The 20355-nt window shown below is 34.9% G+C and overlaps 1 protein-coding gene across 3 annotated transcripts in view; it reads right to left on the reverse strand.

The window, feature by feature from the left end:
• POF1B (POF1B actin binding protein) overlaps positions 1-20355 on the reverse strand; it is a 107569-nt gene that overhangs the window by 63449 nt on the left and 23765 nt on the right. For 2 of the 3 annotated variants that reach the window (XM_015127759.3, XM_015127757.3), the window contains exons 5-6: positions 13075-13176; positions 8074-8256 (exon numbers count right to left, since the gene is read on the reverse strand). In XM_015127759.3, coding sequence (XP_014983245.1) covers positions 8074-8256; positions 13075-13176 — 285 coding nt within the window. The remainder of the gene's footprint in view (positions 1-8073; positions 8257-13074; positions 13177-20355) is intronic. The other variant, XM_077988095.1, reaches the window with a different exon arrangement.

Raw genomic sequence — 20355 nt, forward strand, 5'->3', positions numbered from 1 at the left:
AGTAAATTGCTTATCTTCTCTGTACCTGTTTTTTTTCAACTGTATTATGTAGGCAATTTAGTATTGCAGGAGGCATCAAATAAAATTAAATAAGGGGAAAAGTGCTCAGTAAATTTTTAAACAATTGTGCAAATAATTTTCTTTAATTTAAGGCATATGTACAGTTTGCTACTGGAATGACAGAAGAAATGAAAGACAATTGTCTCATTTTCTATAAGACTCGCAACTACCTGGGAGTAGAGATACTGTTGTTTTTTTAAGTTCTAGTGCCCAGCATAGTACTTGGATATAATAAGTCCTAAGTAAACATTTGTTGTATAAAAGTATTTTTATCACCATAAAAATAATAATAATGCTGATTCTGCATCAACTCATCTTGTTCATCAAAAGAAATATTAAGGACATCCCTTTTAACAGCCTAATCTTTCAAGGTAAGTAAGTAGTGAAAAAGTTGCTTATAATAAACAATAAAATTGGAGCTACATATTAAGCAGAATAGAGGGAAAAGCACTAGTTGTAAGAGGTGCTTCAACAAATCACACTGAAATGGACTTAGTGAAACTTATTCAAAGCTATTCTCATTTCCTTTTTGGGTGTGTGTGTGTGTGTGCGTGCGTGTGTGTGTGTTTCCAGTTTGACATTCTTCTTTCCCCAACCAATTAAAAACAATGTAGGTGGTTTGGGTTGTAATTTTATAATGGGTATAAGTGATTGAATAATAACATTTCTAACAGTTTAAATTATTCTTTCTCATCAGAAAATAAAATGTAAAATAAAATGATATTTTCTTGTACTATAAAGTGAGTATCAAGAATTTGCAAACCTTTTTCTCATAAACAATGGGAATTCTGCAACAAGGGCTCTAATGAGAGCTACAGATCAAATGCTAAGAGTTCCAAGAAGAAAACCTAACTTTCAACTGTATGAGAGAGGTTGTATGAAGAAAGAATCATCAAACTATGACAACTGATTAGGTGTGGAGTGGCAAAGTAGAGAGAACAGTAAAAAAAGGTGTTAAATATTAAGACAAATAAAGCACTGGATATATCATTAATAGATGAGACAGAGTGAAAAGCTGATATGATTCGTTTGAGATGACTGTGGGACAGTCAAGTAGAGATGTCAGGTAGGCAATTAAAAATGATGCATTGGAGCTGAGAAAGTTTGGGGTATTGTCCATACAAAAGTAGTAGCAAAGGTCAAGATTTTATATCATGTTGTCAACGAACAGAAGGTAGAAAAAAAGAAGGAGGCCTGTATTAGTCTGTTCTCATGCTGCTGATAAAGACATACTTGAGAATGGACAATTTATAAAAGGAAGAGATTTAATGGACTTACACTTCCACAGGGCTTGGGAGGCCTCACAATCATGGTGGGAGATAAGGAAGACCAAGCCATGTCTTACATGGATGGCAGCAGGCAAAAAGAGAGAGCTTGTGTGGGGAAACTCCCTCTTATAAAACCGTCAGATCTCATGAAACTGACTCACTATCACAAGATCAGAATGAGAAAGACCTGCCTCCATGATACAATTACCTCCTACCTGGTCCCTCCCACAACACATGAGCATTCAAGATGAGATTTTGTTGGGTACACAGCCAAACCATATCAGGGGCCAAGAATGGGTCCTTGGAGAAGAGGTCCTGATGAAAGAAGGAAGAAGTGCCTAAGAAGAAGTCATAGAAGCAGCAGTACAGTATAATGGAAAGAAATATATCAAGAATAGAACAGATAAGCAGTACTAAATGCAGTAGAACTGAAACAAAATTAGGGTCAAGAAAAGTAAGTGGGATTTGGCAACTTGGAGGTCAATAAAAGCACTTTCAGGAACATAGTGAAGCTAGAATCTGGTTTGCAGTGTTGAGGAATGTGTGAATAGTGAGAAAATGGCATCTGAGAGTATGCCTCCCTCCTTTGGAAATTTTTCAGATGAAAGGAACAAAAGAGATGAGATTATAAGTCAATAGAATTGTAGGGTCACAAAGGGAGTCACCCTGATCACAAAGTTAGAGTCTTAATTCTTGAAGATCAAAAGAATCAGAAGTTTGCTGATGGTATAGAAAAATTTTTCAGTAAAGTGGAGCATTGAAGGAATTCATGTGGTGAACCAAAATTGTGGTCCCTGGACCAGTAAAATAGCGTTAGGATAACCAGGGAACTTGAAAATGCAGATTATCACGCCCCAGTAATCTCTCCTTAAATAATTCTTCCAATTGATTCTGGTGCACACTAAAGTTCGAGTTCCACTATCTATTGTTAGTAGAAGGCAAGGCTACCTGCAGAGAGGGAGACAGCAGCAGTGAGACTTGGAGTATGAGCAGGGTGGGAAAGATAAGAATTAGACATTGAAGACTGGTAATGACTTGATTAGAAACTATTAAAAGGGCTGTTTAACAATGGTGGGAGTCCAGAAAGACCGAGACAATCTGTACTAGACTAAATTGGTTTAGTCTGAAGACGTTCTCTAGGAAACAAAGAAATCAAAATCTAGGGGCACAGAAGGTGGATGGCAGTCTATACAAAGCAAAGGATCAGCAAAGTGATGACAGTAAAAGGAGAAGGGCTTCTAGCAAGATCATTGCTGAACTGGCTGACAATGGAAACCAGTGTGGCTTAGAATTGAGGGCTGGAGAGTTTGGTGAAGGTGACGTTAAACAGAAATGAGAGAGTAAGAGATAAAATAAGAATGTGATGGCAAGAGAAAGAGACATTCAGAATCCCAGGTTAAACAGTTTCAAGTGAAGATATAAATTCAAAGACTGGCCAAAGGCTATGTGAACTGAAGACGTAGAAATGAAGAAATTGAGAGTGAGGAAGAACCTTGAAGACAGTGTGGGAAAGGGTACTGATGTGGGTGGTGAAATTCTTATAGATGATTCTAGATTCAGTAGGAAGTGGAGAGAAGATTGTAAATTGGCTGATGAAACTGTTAAGAGAGTGACCAAAATGTCAGTAGAGAGTGATAATTCAAACCAAGGCGGGTGGTGTATATGGATTACAGAGTTTCAAAGAGAGTTGAAGGTTAGTAAGGGATAATTGATCAATAGGAACCAGAACATTTGTGTACTGAGAAAAGAATTAACAATAGATACACAAAAAACAAGCAAATGAAAAAAATTAGAGAATTATTAACACCAGCAAAAAGTTGTGCTAATGAAAGAAGCAAAATAATACACAATTTGGTTCAGCAGTAAATGATATTTTATAGCAATAATAATATAAACACTGAACACTGATTTACCAAAACTAAATGGAGATTTAACTATATTGGGATGATGGAAGGGATGAAAACAGTTGGATGAGAGATTAATAGAATTAAACCTTTGTGTGTCAGAATTATCAACAGATAATATATAACACCGATAAATCAAGACATAGCAGCATTAAGTATATGCGTACTATAAGTTTATGCATACTAAAAATACATGCATATCATTTAGCTTTATATATAGCAATTTAGCTAAATGCAAGTAAATATCACAAGACAAAGCTAACAATTGAAAATGGTTGCCTCTGGGGATCAGCTCTGGGTGGTGAAGAGGGTAGGGACAGGGAATTGCTGTTTGTTATATGCCTTTTACTGCTATTTGGCCTTTTAAACTACGCACATATATTACTTTAATTAAAAAAACTGATTTCTAAAACAGCAAATAAGTAACAACGTGTTAAAAATAAAGTTGAGTTTGCCATAAAACAGTAGTTCAAAAAGGTTTCATAGCAAGAGGTTGCAGAGGTTGCAGAAGACAGATAAGGTAGTGTTGGGAAAAAGATAGGCCCCAAATGGACACTAATTAAATTTGTGGAAGCAACAGCAGGGAATAGACGTTTACATGAAAGGCACTCATTTTCAATAATGGGGTTGAAGAGGGCAATAAACATGGAGAGAAACTTGAGCCACCTGTTAATGAGTGAAGGGATAGACAGAACTGCTGAGTTTATTGAACTAACCAGCCCTGAAATTCTATCATTGGTGAATGACATGTTAAATAAACATTATAGCGAGCTTCCCAGAAACGTGCCAGAAAAAGCACCTGACACTAAGATATGATGTTTTTTTTCAATTCATTAAAGGCATCACATCACAAATTGGAGTATTTTTCATTGGCAATAGCACAATCCAGGTGATCAGGACTGTTCCCTTTACATCTTCCCATGACTACAAAAGAATTCCCTGAATCCTCAAGCCAAGTGGAAGAGAGTTGTACACACACTATATACACTTATTTGAATACTTCTTACAAACGCCACCTATATGACAACTTGTAAAATAAGTTCAGCTGAGCTTTTCCCTGTCATCAACAGGTGTAAAATTATCTGTTCCTTGCTAATGACAGGAAAATGATCACAGTATGTTATCCTTAATTTCTTCAGGAAAGTATAGGTGACTTGTAATATTTTGAATTTGAAATCAGAAGGGTGATATTACTAGGGAGGACCATGGAAAATGTACATAAATTAATTTTATAGAATATTTTAAAGCCACGTTTTTAGATATCTGATTTTGAAAAATATTTTTAATGCCTTTCACTTTGGGGAAAGTACTATAAAGATGATCTAATTTCATCTAAAAATAGTCTTACAGTGAAACTAATTTCTTATATTGGTGATTTGAAACATTTGCGATCCAGAGTTGGGGAAGAAGATCAATAATCAAAGATTAATTTCAGCATCTGCTATGGACTTGACACTAAGATAGATGCTTTACATATTTTATCTCATTTAATCCTCTTGTAGGATATATTGTACATTAAAGTATGATTCTTCCCCTTTTAGAGATGTAGAAACTGAGGTTCAGTCCAGCTAAGTCTATTGCTGAAGCTCATACAGCTCAGCACGATCAAGTTTTATAAATTCAGATAATTAAATTGAGTGCTTGTGTTCTATTCCTCTTTACCACGCTCCTTCCAAACTACAATTTAACTCTAAACACAAACTGTGAAAATGGGGAAAATGGGTCCTACTTTAGTTTTAAAACAGCCTAACCTATGTCTGCATATTACTCTTTAAAGATACTCTTCTACCCACATATCACGACGGGGGACATGTAAACACCAAGGAGCCTAGATGGGAGAACTCCCTCCTTTGTCCATGGGATCTGCACAAGCAGGTTACCCTGTCATCACTCTGAGCAGGAATGGGCCCAATCCAATGTAATCTATACAAGTGAAATTACTAACTCTAAGCTTCCAACAGACTAGTGCTTCCAAGGGCCTATTCTATTTTCAGCAGCACTTCAACTTCATCCTTAAAAAATATTGAAAAAACTGGGGGTTGGGGGCTGTGGAGGGATAGCATTAGGAGAAATACCTAACGTAGATGACAGGTTGATGGGTGCAGCAAACCACCATGGCACATTTATATCTATGTAAACAAACCTGCACATTCTGTACATGTATCCGAGAACTTAAAGTACAATAAAAAAAGAGATTATCTAAAATGGAAAAAAGCAGAATTTAATAAAATTAAAGAAAAAAATCCTTCAGCCTTTACAAAAGCTACATAAAAATCTCAAACTACAGTATGAATAATAAAAAGTGATATATTAGTTACCCAATTCTGCCCCTTTACTGAGTAGACAACATATAGTCTAGTCAAATGTATTATTAGATGTACTAAGCTGGGAAAAGAATATCATAACATTACTGTTGCCACTGGACAAACTCTTAATCCTGTCATACAGTTCCCATCTCTGATAATTGTCCCTCCTACCATTTCTATTGTCATTATTCTACTTTGTTTTACACCTAGACTATTAAAATAGCTTCTAATAATATTTTCTTTGCAAAGTTTTCCCCATTGATTTTTTTCAAGTTGTAGACTTTGTAGTTTATAAAAAATTTCCAGCACATATTTTTATTTAGTATTTTATGGATGAGGATGTTGCTGAGAGATTTTGTCTTACTAAGAACATATAGCTTGAGAAGAACAGAATTAGGACAAGAACTCAGGTCTCCATACCCTGAAACTAGTCTGCTTTCTATCACCAATACCTTCCCTGTGTCAGACTCTTCTTAACCAAGTGCTTTCTTTATTTTTATACTATTGCTCAAGGACTCTCCACATAAATGACCCAAATTCAAGGAGGAACTATCAATGGGCTCTGGAGTCAGCCTACATATATATAAATCTTGGCTGTACCGCATGCTAGCTGTGTAAGTCTTTGCACATATTTTAAACTCTTTGAAACTCAGTTACCTTATATGAGCAATAAGGACAACAATAGCACCTTCCTAATCTGATCGTTGTAAGAAGAAAATTAATATGCTAACCATAGTATCTATTAGTATTTTCCTACTCAGCAACCTTCACTCATCCTCCATTGCCTACTAAAGAAAGCCCAAAGTTTTTAAATTAACACTTGAGAATCTCATGACCTGGCCTTAATGTATCATATTAACACTACACCGTAATACTCCTTGTCGCATGTCTTTCATGCCATAAAAATCAAACCCCTAACTTTTTCTGAAACCCAGAATTTACTTTCCCAAATCTATAACTTTGTTTATGTGGTTCCCTCTGCCTAGGATATTATTTCCATGCAATATCAATACCGTATATGGAAATTCTGCCCGTTTTTCAAAGCCCAGGTTAATTACTTCCTCCTCAACACAGCCTTCCTTGATTTCTCAGCCAAAATTAATTTCTTCACTCTTTTGTTCCCAAAGTGTGTTGCTTCTTCCTCTTTTATGACTGAAAACGCTTTGGTTTGTATTATGCTTTTATATGTGCCTGCCACTTTCCCCTATTAGAGGAAACGAAGGCAAAGCAAAGTTAAGGATTAGGTTGAACTGTATAAAATTGTTGCTATTATGCCAGTTTCAACCTACAAAAATGACAATTTCAAATGATCTAATCTAATAAAATGGCTTTTTTATAGTTGTATCTAATTCACTTAAGGTAAATATTCAATACCTTCTGGATTATATTCTATGAGTTATCCTAGAGGCCAATGTTTCTATGCAGATATACAGAAGAAAGACATTTTTAGGCTTTTTTTAAATTAGAAAACTGTAAAAAATGTAGAGACAAGGGTCTCACTATGTTGACCAGGCTTGTCTTGAACTGTTGGCTTCAAGAGATCCTCCAGCCTTGGCATACCAAAGTCCTGGGAATGCAGATGTGAGTCACTGAACCTGGCTCTAGGCTTTTCTTAGATTGACAAAACATGGATTTTAAATCTTTTGTAGTTCTTTTTGACTAATGTGGCCAGAATGTATATTTCAAAATTTCAGTTCTTAGAAATAATCTCATGTATATTTAATATACAACAATCAAATTTATGTGGACTGGCTCCTTCTTTATTTTTTCTTATATTCTTTTGTCTTTTAGTAAGAGGCGCCTATGAAAGAGGTCAATTGGAGATCTAGAAAAATACAAGTGATGGTTGATTCCCTATTGTTCTAGTTATTAATGTTAGTTTTACCAAGATACAAGAAAATATTTTTCCTTCAACACTTGTATAGCAGATGTTTACAAGATTCCAAAGTCTTCATAACATAAATTACCAAGAATTGTATTACATGAGATTTCTCCTTAGCAACTAAGTTCTAGTTTCTATTTTGTCAATGTGATACATAATAAAATCTATACATATTTTGACTTGATTCTCAAGTCAAATAATATATTCTCAAAGAAGACATACAGAAAGTATGTATATATTCTCAAAGAAGACATACAGGAAGTAAATACTAGTTTGTGAAATGTGACCATTGAAATCTTAGATAATATAACTGCCAATTTATTGTTCATTTAAATATGATACCTCATGAAAATATTTAACATTGCACAACTATTGGGCCCATTTTAGAACTGAAGATCCGCTACAGATTAGGTATTCATTAACCGGTTCATAACTAACCTCATAGATTTAATGTCTTAGTGGACCTAAATTGTTTTGTCTTCTGAGAGAAGATGGGAAGATTTGTTCTAAATATGCTATGACAAGGCACAAATACCAGTGGTATAACTTCTCAGTATTTTGATGAAAATTTAATGGGAGCACCTGCACAGTGGTATGAGAAGAGTTCAAGAATGTTATTTCAGTTTGTTAAGGAATCAGCTGATTGATCTTACCTGCTCACAAATCTGGCTTGATCCACTATGGCACAGTTCATTTCCAGTATGTGTAGAAATTGGATCATTTCCTGTGATGGCTTGGATTTGCTGGCTAGAATCAGGTTGTTGCCAGTGTGCAGAGTGGATGACCTGGGGCTGTTGGACAATGTGATGATGGCATTGAGCCTGAGGATGGCACTCCTAAGACACATACACATGCCAAAAACAGCCACTTAGGATAAACATTACTAATCAAGAAAAACATCTGAAACCATTTTTTTTTAAATTTAATGTTTTCTTTCACTACAATTCAAACCCTAGGATTTATAGTTTTAACTAGTGATATTTTTTCAATTTTTTTCATTGGGAAAATTTGCATTGAATTCTGCTTTTATTTGATCAAGTTGTCATGACCATCCAAATACTTATCTAGATTGGCCAAGGCATTGCATGTTCTAATTAAATTAATATTCCAGCTATATTAACACTAAAATCATAATGAATATTAATATTAGTATTACTTTGATGACTCAGTAGGCACTTCAGAATCTAATTACATAAAACACGATAATACTGAAGATATAGATAAATTTAAAATGAAAAAATAATATAGTATAGTGATTTTCAATGTCAGGAAGCATATTAGAGTCACAGTGGGTGGGGAGCAAAGTTCTTATCCTTATGAAACTTAAGGATAAATTTATTAAAAAGATAAAAAAAGCCAGCCACTGAAACTTCAGACCTAGAAAACATGGATTCTAACTCTGATTTTATCACTAACTCTGATCTTGAGAAACTGTGTATGCAACCTTTATGAGCCTCTGTTTTCCCATTTATAAAAGTGAAGATGGTACATATTCCATTGGGGTGCTATGAGAAGTAAATAAACTAATGTCTATAAGTTGATTACTACAAAGTAGGTGAGTAACAAACATTATTATTATGATCGCATCATCATAATTTTCATAATCATCATCAACTTTATCATTTACCCTAATAATTTTGCAGATGGAAAAAAAAACTCTGAGGTCTAGAAAAGTAAGAGAATTTGCTCATAATAACACAATTAATTAATGGCAAACTTGGGACTGGAACTCATGATTTACAGCTTAGACTTCTTTTAGGATATTAGGCTGAATTTGCACTGACCCCAAGATATTCTGGAATTTGTTGTTTTTAAACTAAATTGTTGTTATCTGCTTATTTGTCATGGCTTTTTTTCTGGTAAGTATAGAGCACGGACTAAGAAAAGATATCTAGTTATTTTAGTTTGGGGGATTTCAGGCATACTTGAATTTGCTTTCTTATCTTGTGATTATTCTACTTCGATAAGAGACATCTGGAAGCCTGTTTTCAAAAGAAACATACTGTATTTTGAATCACAGTGCTATATGTATGCACATACAATTAATTTTGAAAGTATAAATGTAATGCACTATATCCTTTTGACTATGGAAAGTTGACCTATATTAATACAGTAAAACACTTCATATTTTAAATTTTTATATGAAATAATTTTCAAGCTGTATTAAATGAAAAAAAACAAAGTACAAAAGAATGAAATAGTATACTCTTTCTGCTGTAACTTTTTTTTAAGTGACATATACATTTACAAATATATATAACTGCTTTGAAATGCATAGACCAAAAGAGTTTTAAGAGTAGCTGCTTCTGGGAGGAGAAACTGGGGACAAAAGTGTCTGGATAAGGAGGTTTATTTGTCACCGTATACCTTTCAATGCTCTTTTTATGCCTCTCAATTTTTTTATACTTTAAAATTTTTCCATGAATAAAAATTACCTTTTCATGTATACAAAAAATATTTTGAAAAAAATGAAATATATATAACAAACACATTTTACAAATAGAAGTTGCCTTGGTAGATATAAAGATAATAAAGGTCATAGAATAAGTTCATGGTATCATTTTCTCTAGACTCTTTTCAAATATTACACACTTTGTACATATACTAGCACTAAAATCTTTACAGTGTAGGAATTTTGGGGGTGAATGTATGTTACATTATTATTATCTTTTATGTTACAAAATATCTTCATATATTGGAATGAGGTAAAATTACACTGATAGTCTGAGATGACTATCACTCATCGGAGAGCCTGTAGGCTATTGAAATAGAACCTCTCCTGAAGGAATAAAACAAAACAAAACAGTATGTTCCTCACAAAGCAAGTTAGGAAACTCTTGGAAAGCACACATCACTAGAGGGCAATAAAGAAAACAAAACCTGTTTCTTAAAAATCTTCCTGGCCGGGCACGGTGGCTCATGCCTATAATCCCAGCACTTTGTGAGGCCAAGGCGGGTGGATCACGAGGTCAGGATATCGAGACCATCCTGGCTAACATGGTGAAACCCCGTCTCTACTAAAAAATACCAAAAATTAGCCGGGCGTGGTGGCGGGCGCCTGCAGTCCCAGCTACTCGGGAGACTGAGGCAGGAGAATGGCATGAACCCAGGAGGCGGAGGTTGCAGTGAGCCGAGATCGCGCCACTGCACTCCAGCCTGGGGGACAGAGTGAGACTCCGTCTTAAAAAAAAAAAAAAAAAAAAAAAAAATCCTTTGTTAGTGTATCAGTTGTCCAGTTGTCTCTTGAATAGAACACTGACATTCCCGTCATCTGTGGTGCCTTGCAGGTTACCTGAGCCCATTTGGCCTATGAACCATTTACTGGTACCACTGAGGTCTTAGCAGGTTTTCAGTTTTTAATTCTTACACCTGACTACTAAAGTTCTTTTTCTAAAGCAAAATGTTCATATATTCATCATATTTTTAAAATACATAATAAGCTGAATTTTTAAAGTACAAAAAGATCAAACATTTCTGATTTGTCATATTGTTTTTCCTTTTTGATAGAGTAAAAAGAATTATGATGAGTACAAATCATATGAACTGGATAGTTATCTTGCACCTGGCACCACTTTACCACCCTTCCACTACAAAGATCTCTTTTTTCTTGAACAGTTCTCATCTCCTAAGAGCTAGTCCTATTTGATTTGGTCACATGTGACGGTAAACAGGTTCATCCAGACTTTGGCTTTACTCAGATTGTCCTAGTTTATCTCCATCACTGAGGAAACTACTAGGACAAAGCAATTGAAGTTTGCTCTATCTGCATGGTTTCTTTTACATTGGGTAGCTTTCATGGCGGTTCCCAAACTCCCAAACTGTTTAAGTAATTAATAAGAAGAAGTGGGCATAAACAAGTAAATACTCAAGAACAGTAAATAGCTGCAGTATTCTCTTAAAGGAGCTAGTCTTTAGTTGTTCCAGCTGCACAGCAACAATGTACAAGATATTCAATCTTTTACTCTAGAGTCAATAATTAGAAACACTATTTGTTCTCTTGAAAATAAGAAGCTAGAAGCAGCATGAAATGATTTGCCTCTAACATTCCTTATTATTTAAAACGTGTCAAACTTATTTTCTGTAGCCCAGATGGATAAAGGACAGATGTTATAATTTGATTTGTTATAAAGGAAAACACTCCTTGAAGAATAGGTACATTTCATGAAATTTTTTCTACTTGGTATCATAATGTCCAGAAATACTCTGCTGCTCCTCTGTAAGATATGTGTTCAATACAGATCATAGCAAACCCTTCAGACTATATCCAGCTTTCCAAGCAAACCAAAATGTTAAAGATTTGCATGTTTATGATTCTGAAAGTTGGCTTCATTTTAACTGAACACAAATAAGTAATAATGTATTAGTTCCTATGAATCTGGTATGTCCACAAGTGCTCATAAAAATAAAATGAGTTCTTATGCCAAAAAGTTCAAAAAGGAAAAGATATAATTTTTTAGTCAGTTTGATTTGCATATGAAAAAAATGATTTTGTTATCAAAACTGATTTGATAGTGTTTTAACTGCCTATTATGGGTCGAATTGTACCCTCCCACAGCCAAGATATGCTGAAGTCCTAACTCCAGTAACTCAGGATGTGACTCTATTTAGAGACAGAGTCTTTATAGAGATAATCAAGTCATTAGGATGGCCCTAATACAATATGACTGGTGTCCTTATAAAAATGCAAATTTGGACACAGAAACAAACATGCACAGACAGAAGATGATGTGAAGACACACAGGAAAGTTTCCATAGGAAGACAAAGTACTGCAGTGATGCATCTACAAGCCGAGGAATGTCTGAGGCTACCAAAAGCAAGGAGACAGGAATGGAAGAGTTCCTTCTCTGTCAGCTTCAGAGAGAACATAGCCCTGCGAACACAGTAAGTTCAGACTTCTGGCCTCCAGAACTGTGAGACAATAAATTTCTGTTGTTTTAAACCACACAGTTTGTGGTACTTTGTTGCAGCAGCTCTAAGAAACTAATACACTGCCCTAGTTCAAGAATGTCCAACAGACAAGTCCTGGACATTGGACTGGACATGCTTGTATGAACTGAGAAGAGCAATATGAAACCTCAGTTCATTATAGTAACAACTCTGCATGAAGGACTTGTGGCTCTAGATGCCATGGAATTACTGTGGCCTTGCTGCAGTTTTATACTTGGTCTGTCGATTTGAGCGTAACAGAATTTTTTAAATGTACTAGAAGCTTTAGTTTTCTAGATCTTTTACAGTATATGGTATTTCACATATCTGTTCCTATGTATTGTTCATTTAAAATTCATTCTATATTAAAAGAATTAGAACAAAATTATGTTTTAAATTATGATTTTTGTTGGACCAGTTTAAAGGATAGCACACAAGGCATTGGGATATCTATATTAAGTTCAGATTCTGCCATTAATTTTCTATGTGAATTCACATATCCTGGTTTCAATTTTCTTTCAGTAAAAAGGGGACAATAATACTTCACATGAAAAATGGATATGAAAGTATTAAGGATGGTATGAAGGGTTCTAGATATCATAGCATATTATAAGTCATGGTGGTCTTGCCTTGCACTTCACAGTTGAACGTCACTTGAGCTCTATTAAAATACTCACAATTCAAAATTATACACTTAAAAACAAGTTTTTAAACAAACATTACTTACCTGGTCAGTATTTAGCTTCTCCACTTTTCTTATCGTTTTTTCATAAATAACGTTGTTTCCTGGGAAGAAATGGCTTCCTCTTAGGAATTGAGACAGTGGTTCCTAAAATGATAGTAAATTATATGTTTTGTTTTGAGAGTTGTCTTTTCAGAGTAATGTTAAATTAGGCAAATATCCAGTGTCTAATAGGCTCCGAGGTAGTGGCCGTCCTTAGGAAGAGAGTGGAATGACATCCCAATAATGTTGGTAGATGCAAGGAAATAATAATAAAGGTAGTTCCCTTTATCAAAAAGAACAATCTGGATTTCTCCTATTACATTTTACTAGGCCTAATAACGTCTTTTGTGGAGATTGGTGGAGAGTGGAAAAGATAATTTTCTCTCTGTTCCTAAGGCAAGATATAATGAGTTTCCTTCGAGGTATGCAAGCATGAGGTCAATCTCATTTAAATTGGGTTCACTGGAAGATTTCTTTCTATGCAAAAATTGTTGGAGAAATGCAAAATAAACATATTTCAGCATGACTAGGCCACAAAGTAGGTAGAAATATATTAAAGATTTTTTTCTGCAACTCAATTGGGTGCCCTTGAAATGTACAATTCTTAATTGTGATTATAATCAAGGCTAAGACTCTCAGAACAACATATGTTTTGAATATTAAGAGCAGAGTAGAGGCTTTAAGAGCCACTTTATCTCCATATATTCAACTAAATTGCTGTAAGATTAGCTGAGTGCCTAGAAGACGTCAGCCAACGAAATATAGGCTGGTGACATGTCCAAAATCTGAAAGAAACTGGGGAAGAGCTAATAAGAATCAGACCAGGAGTCTAAAATAAATGTCATATGCACCATGTTCTTTTCCCTTCCTTTCGTTTTCATTTGAAGTCTACTTGTGTAGGGAGATCTGGAGTTGTTTTGTTTGTTGTTTTTCTATGAAACACAATTTGCATTCATTTATTTTGTGATATAGGGGAATACTATAGAAGACCACATAGGCAAGCCTGTCACTGGTTAATGTATTTAAGAACATTTCAAAATCAACAAAACGTGCTAGGATTTTTGTAGTCTGCTATTGTAAATACTCAGAGCAGCTGGACCAAAACACTGATTGTTTAAAAGGGAAGATGCTATCGAATCAAAAGTTACATACTTACTGTATTTAAGTTTGAGCAAAAGGTGTTTTAACCAACTGTTCCTTGGAGACTTTGGTGAAACAAATATATAAGTGACCAAATCTGTCTAGGTGATGAAGTATTAAATCTAAAGCTGAATATATTTAGAAAGATTTTCCTAGAAGCTATTTTGTGTTTGTTTGTTTTTGTAAAAGAGCCCCTATGGTAGTTATGTGCAATCATGAAACACATGCTTAAGTGCTTGCTATACACAGTGTACTTTGCTACATGCTTTGAGGCACAAAAATATAAGTCTGACTTATTTTATTACCAAGAGCATTTAATATTGATCAGTATTCGTCAAACTATGGTAGATAGCCTATTTTTATTCTGTCCTCAAGCTAAGAATGGAAGTTAGATTTTAAAGGACTATAAATAAAAAACAAAGTCCAAGGCCCTATGTGGCCAGGAAAACGTAAAATATTTGTTATCTGTTTCTTTACAGAAAAATTATGCCAATCCCTGATCTAGATAATATATGAACACAAACATGTATGCAAAGTAGAAAGAGACAAATGCCCTTACATGTACAGAGAAAGAACTTACGGGATGGAGTTCAGAGGAAAAAAACTGAGTTCCATCTGATGGTGCTCTAGTAGGGTACCTGGATTAGGTGGCACTTGAAAGAAGATTAAAGTGGTCTTTGAATATGAGAAAACGGAAGAAAATGGTATTCCAAGTGAAGGAAACAAAACAATTAAAGTCACCAAGTTTGGAAAAGTGTAAGTTATATGTCTAGGACACACTTAGTAGATAGAGCTTGGTTCTTCAAGCAGTGAGAAGTCTTTATGTGCTTTTAAACAGGGGTATGAGGTGAAGTTTACTTCAGGGAGATTAATTAGAGGAAGAGTACAGATTAGGACACTGGTAAGATTATCCCAATAATCAAAGATGGTACTGTTCAAAGATGACTCTGAGATCTTGAATCTGAGGAGTCTACTACATGGTACCAAAAATGAAAATGTTGAGACGTTTTATGTGCTCCTAATAAGAATCTAGGTCTGATTATGTTTTTATTCCCCAGAACACTTAGCAAACTACATAGTGCATAGTAATCCCTTTAACATGTGGCAAATGATTGCAAATAGCTCCCAAATTGACTCTTTTACAAAAAAATGTCTGGATAGACACTCAGATATAGATGTTTAACACATAGGTGAAAATGCAGGTCTGGAACTAAGTGGGGAGTGCAAGGCTACAGATCTATTATATATATCAAGATCACCTGCTCACTAGTGCTAGATTAAGCCAGGCAATTGCTGAATAGTCAAATGAAGAGCAAATATAGAACAGACATGTCTCAAGAGGTCTTAGAGGATAAAATATTGTAATTTAAGGGAAGAGTAATTTTCAAGAAGCAGTAGGAAGTCAAAGGTAAAAATGTTTCAAAGTGGCCAACAGATGAGAATTATAAAGTGGATTGGATTTGGATTACTACAAATCCATTGGGTTTGACTACTAAAATCAGTGGAAGAAAGTATAATGGGAGAGAAATCATTGAGTCATAAAACCTATATTTCAGTTCTTCCTCCTCCTATGTGCTGCAGAAAATCAGGTAGGCCATTAACCTTATCAGAGGCTCAGTTTTCTTAGCATAGGGAGGGTAATGCAGAATATTAAGTAATATCATGTGTTTTAAAGTACCCTTAATCTATAATTTTAATGTACAAATTACATTTGTTTTAAATAATATTGTAATATAATATTTAAAATCCATACTGTGTTTTAAATAATATTGATAATTCCCTTATAACTTTTCTACAAAAATATACACAAGTAGGCTTACTGAGGGCAGGGACTTTGACTGTCTTGAGTACCACATAGTGAGTGAATAGATGACTGAGTGAGAAGGAATGATATGAACCTTCATCTTAGGAATGTAACCATCCTCTAAGAGAGGGAAAACAAATTTAACAAAAGCATGAAATTTTTTTTTTCTGTGAAATGAAGTTCACTATAAACGATGAACAATCATTTTTTTTACAAGACAAAAGATGGTCTAGGCACAAACGATGTTGATTCTGTCTCGAATATTTTGGTCATATTACTTGAATGACTTACTGAAAAAAAACACCTCCAAATTTAGGGGACTATTATTTTCCCCAAATCTGTAAGAAAGTAAATCAAAAGTTGATATAAATAAACAATTCTTTGAAAATAAGTCAACAAAATAAATTCAATCAGAAGTTTTAGATTTCTCAACAAATGAGCTGCTAGACAACTCTACTATTTTGGCACCTTCTTTTTCTCAACCTGTCCATTTGAATTGGTGCCAGATCTACCCTAAAAATTAATAGGTGTTTTCAAAGTGGCAGATCTTATAATTTTAATTGTAACAGCTAGAACCTCTGGCAGTAATTCTCACATCTAACAAAATATATAATCCCCAACATCTACTTTACTGTTCCCAGGCCCCAAAACCTTAGTGGAAAATTTTTTAAAAAAAGATTTGCTGATTTGGCTCGTTACAATTTGAAGATATCCAACTTCAAGTAGACCCTCCAACCTTTGTGGTTATATTTGTATTCATCAAATTCTTTATAACGTTGATAATATTTTCATTTTCCTCAACTCCTGTGCTTATACTCCGTCTTTCTCCTCCTATTTACAGTGAAAACCAAGATAATCTATCTAATTAGATCTCTCTATTTTCCTGCACATCTCAAAAATCTCTTTTTTCTGCTCCTTCCGTCCACTTAAGGAAAAAGATGCATTCTCTCTCTCTTTCTCTTTTTTCCTGAAGTCATTTCTCCATCTGTACCTGGAATCCCATTCCTTCTTATGTCTTCCAGAATATTATCCCATTTGTCTACTTTCTCTGTTGCATCTTTAGCCTTTCTTATTACTGTTAATGGTCTAACTCTATTTCTCCAACGTCATCTTCTTGGGCCTTTTGGTCATTTGAGATGGTTGAGCACCCCATGTTTGCATTTGCTTCAGTTACGGTGTGTTCACATCCCTTGCTGATAACCTCTCTGTGAAAATGGCTCCTTCCTTCTGTTCACTTAAAGTAGACATTTCTCAAAGTTCTGACCCAATCTTCTCCATTACCTCTTAGTGATCTCACTCATTCCCATAGCTTCAACGATACCTTTAAGAGGAATGATTCCCACATCTCTGTCAAATGTGACCTTTGAGTCATTTTTTAACTGCCTATTAGGTGTCTTTGTTTCTATGCACCTAAAATGCTACTGGTTCAAATAAAACTCAAAATTTCACCCTTTTCTAAATCTACTTCTCCTCCCACTCACATTTCAATCACTTTAAGTGGGTCACCTTACTCTCAGTGTCTCAAGCTAAAAAGTTTAGGGTCATATTGACTTTTCTCCATATCCAATAAGTCATCGAATCTTGTTAAAGCTACCATCTAAAATAGCTGTCGGAAAAGATATAGAGTGATGAATTAGCATCAGAAGACCTGAGCAAGTTATACTTACTCAAACTTTCATTTCCTTAGTAGTAAAATAATGCTAACAACAAGATTAATCATACTAATACCTTAAATACCACAATAAATCCTTCCCTGATTTCCCCCAAACAAATATATTATCTCTGACATCTGAACTCCAATAATAATTTATCCGTAGTCCTTTCATGGCATCTATCCTACATCTCATCATGTATTCTACATAGCTATTTGTGGACCTGTCTTATTTCTTTCCCTGATAAGAGCTGTATGCTCCTTTAATTTGGGAAACATGTCTTATTTCACTTTCTGTTGAGAGACTGTATAGTGTCTTCCCCATAGCAGGAGCTTCACAACTGGAAAATTAATGAAATTGATTAGTATTAATTGGATTATATCCACTAATGGAACAAATGTATTTCCTTCATTTCTGGATCAGATGTTAACCAGAATGCATAAATCCTTAGATTAAATGATGACAAATGGAGATCAGGAACAACAAAAAATAAACAGACTCAACAGAGATAGAAAAAATCATAATGGGACATGTGGATTGAGATTATTTTAATTACAGGAAAAAGAAATAAAGATTAGACAAGCTGGGAGGTGAAAGAGGATGAAATTGCTGTTTAGAAGGCTCAGCTTATTATAAATATTGTAATTAAACCAGAATCTTCTCCTGAGGGGATTTAAAAGAGCAAACAAAAAAAGAATCTACTTAGATAAATAAAATGGGGCATATAGCTAAACAGGATTTTCAAGCTATTTTGTAAAACAAGTTAGATTACTTTTCATTTACAAAGCATCATGAAACTTGAAATTTGCTTCATTCCTCAATAATGTAAAGAGTTAAATGATTTAAAATGACCATTTTCTTCAACCTTCTGCTGGGACTTTGTCCTGAGAGAAAAATCGATATGACTGTATTCAACTACAAGTTGAACAAGTTTGTAGTTGAACACAGTCATGTTGATGAGGTCTCACAGGGGTAGGCTCAGTTTTTCCAATATGTTAGGTATTTGCATATATACTTCTAATTTCTCCGTTCTCATAACTACATGTGGGTAAGGGGGTGCATAAGTGAGTATTAGATCCTAATTCACCTCCATCATCAATTGTCCTTCATTTGCAAATGTTTCACTCCCATCTCTCTATTGTTCAATTTCAGTTCCAATTTTGCTCTTTTGTAATTGAATGGTTTTGCACTAGCTAGGAACTTAAGTTGAAGAAGGTTGGGACTTTGTTTTGTTTACTGCTTTATCCTCTAGTTCTTAGGGCAATTTCTGGAATGCAATAGGCAATCAATAAATATTTATTGAGTAAATGACTGAATTTCTCTCTGCTTCCATTTTTTTTTCACCTTTTTAGGATTAACCAGGACATAATATTGAAATTGCCCAGCACGGAGTATATACCCAATAGTTATTAATTTTTTTTTCCCTATTAACTAAAGAATAAGGATTCATCCAAAGTCATGTAAGAGTTGCTGGCAAAGTGGATTGGAATCCAAATGATTGGACATTTTAAATCTCTCTGGATATATCCTAGGCAAGCACAGCAATTCTCACACTATGAAAATAATGGGTATCTAGAACTAACTCTGAAAGCCAGGAGTATCAAGTGCAATATGCATCCAAGTATGCATATCCCCCAGATTATGTATAAAAAGAAATAAAAAGAGAGAGGGAAAGGAAGAAGAGGAATGTGTGAAGTGACTGGCCAAGTAACAGAAAAAGATATGCTATCCTCTCCCAGGCCCTTTCCATCTCCCCCTCCCTACCTCTCCCTCCCTACCTCCATCATTTTCAGATTCATTGCATAAATATTTGATTCTGCAAAAGGAGGAACAGGCAACTGATTTAACTGTAATAACATGCCCTTTCAATATTTACATGGATGTATGAAAGCTCAAGCAAATGTCCAAAACAATCACTCCTCGACTCAGAGCCTCGTAGGTTCATACCGACACACATGCACAACTAGCAGCCTGCCTAGCTAAGGAGCCATGAGATTATTTTTAATAAATAAGTAAATGAAGAAGAAAGGGTTTAGATATTAGCAGAAGCTTAGTACATCTTCCCCACTCACTTAGAATAGTAGGAAGCAGGCCCCTAATCTAACCCTTTCCTTTCCACAGCTGAAGTAAATTTTTTATCTTATAAGGGAAGGGCAGGATGGCTTCACATCATGGCAGAAAAATAAAGAGCAAAGCAAAGAATTATTGTAGTCCTCTCTGGATCATACTGTTGCCAATTGTGAAACCGATGTCCTTACAACCTCCTAGAGCTTCCTGTTGCAGCTAAAAAAAGGGGTATGTGTGCATGAATGTAAATGCATGTGTTGAGGATGGCTTATTATAGTGGAATCTCAGTTTGTGAAATGTAAGGATTTATATCTCAGTAAACAATAATAATGTAATTTTCTAAAAAACTCATTTCTGGGCACAAAAGTTCACACACCACAGGCAATACAGGCATAGGGGCACTATTTAACTTTTGACCTTTAATTTTCATCTTCCTAGCCCATATCTCCATGGCAAAGGTAAATAGTCTGAAAACTCCAACCCCTGGTGTAGCAATTGACAGAGCTTTTATGTGAAGCCTGTAAAAGAACTTTGTCCCTTTTTTCTTTCGTTCAAAGTGCATAAAAGTCTTTTGTAGCATAAGGGTGGGACCATAGAAGAGGAAAATGTTTACAACCCAAT

The sequence above is a fragment of the Macaca mulatta genome, chromosome X (genome assembly GCF_049350105.2).
Source record: "Macaca mulatta isolate MMU2019108-1 chromosome X, T2T-MMU8v2.0, whole genome shotgun sequence".
Taxonomy (NCBI): domain Eukaryota; kingdom Metazoa; phylum Chordata; class Mammalia; order Primates; family Cercopithecidae; genus Macaca; species Macaca mulatta.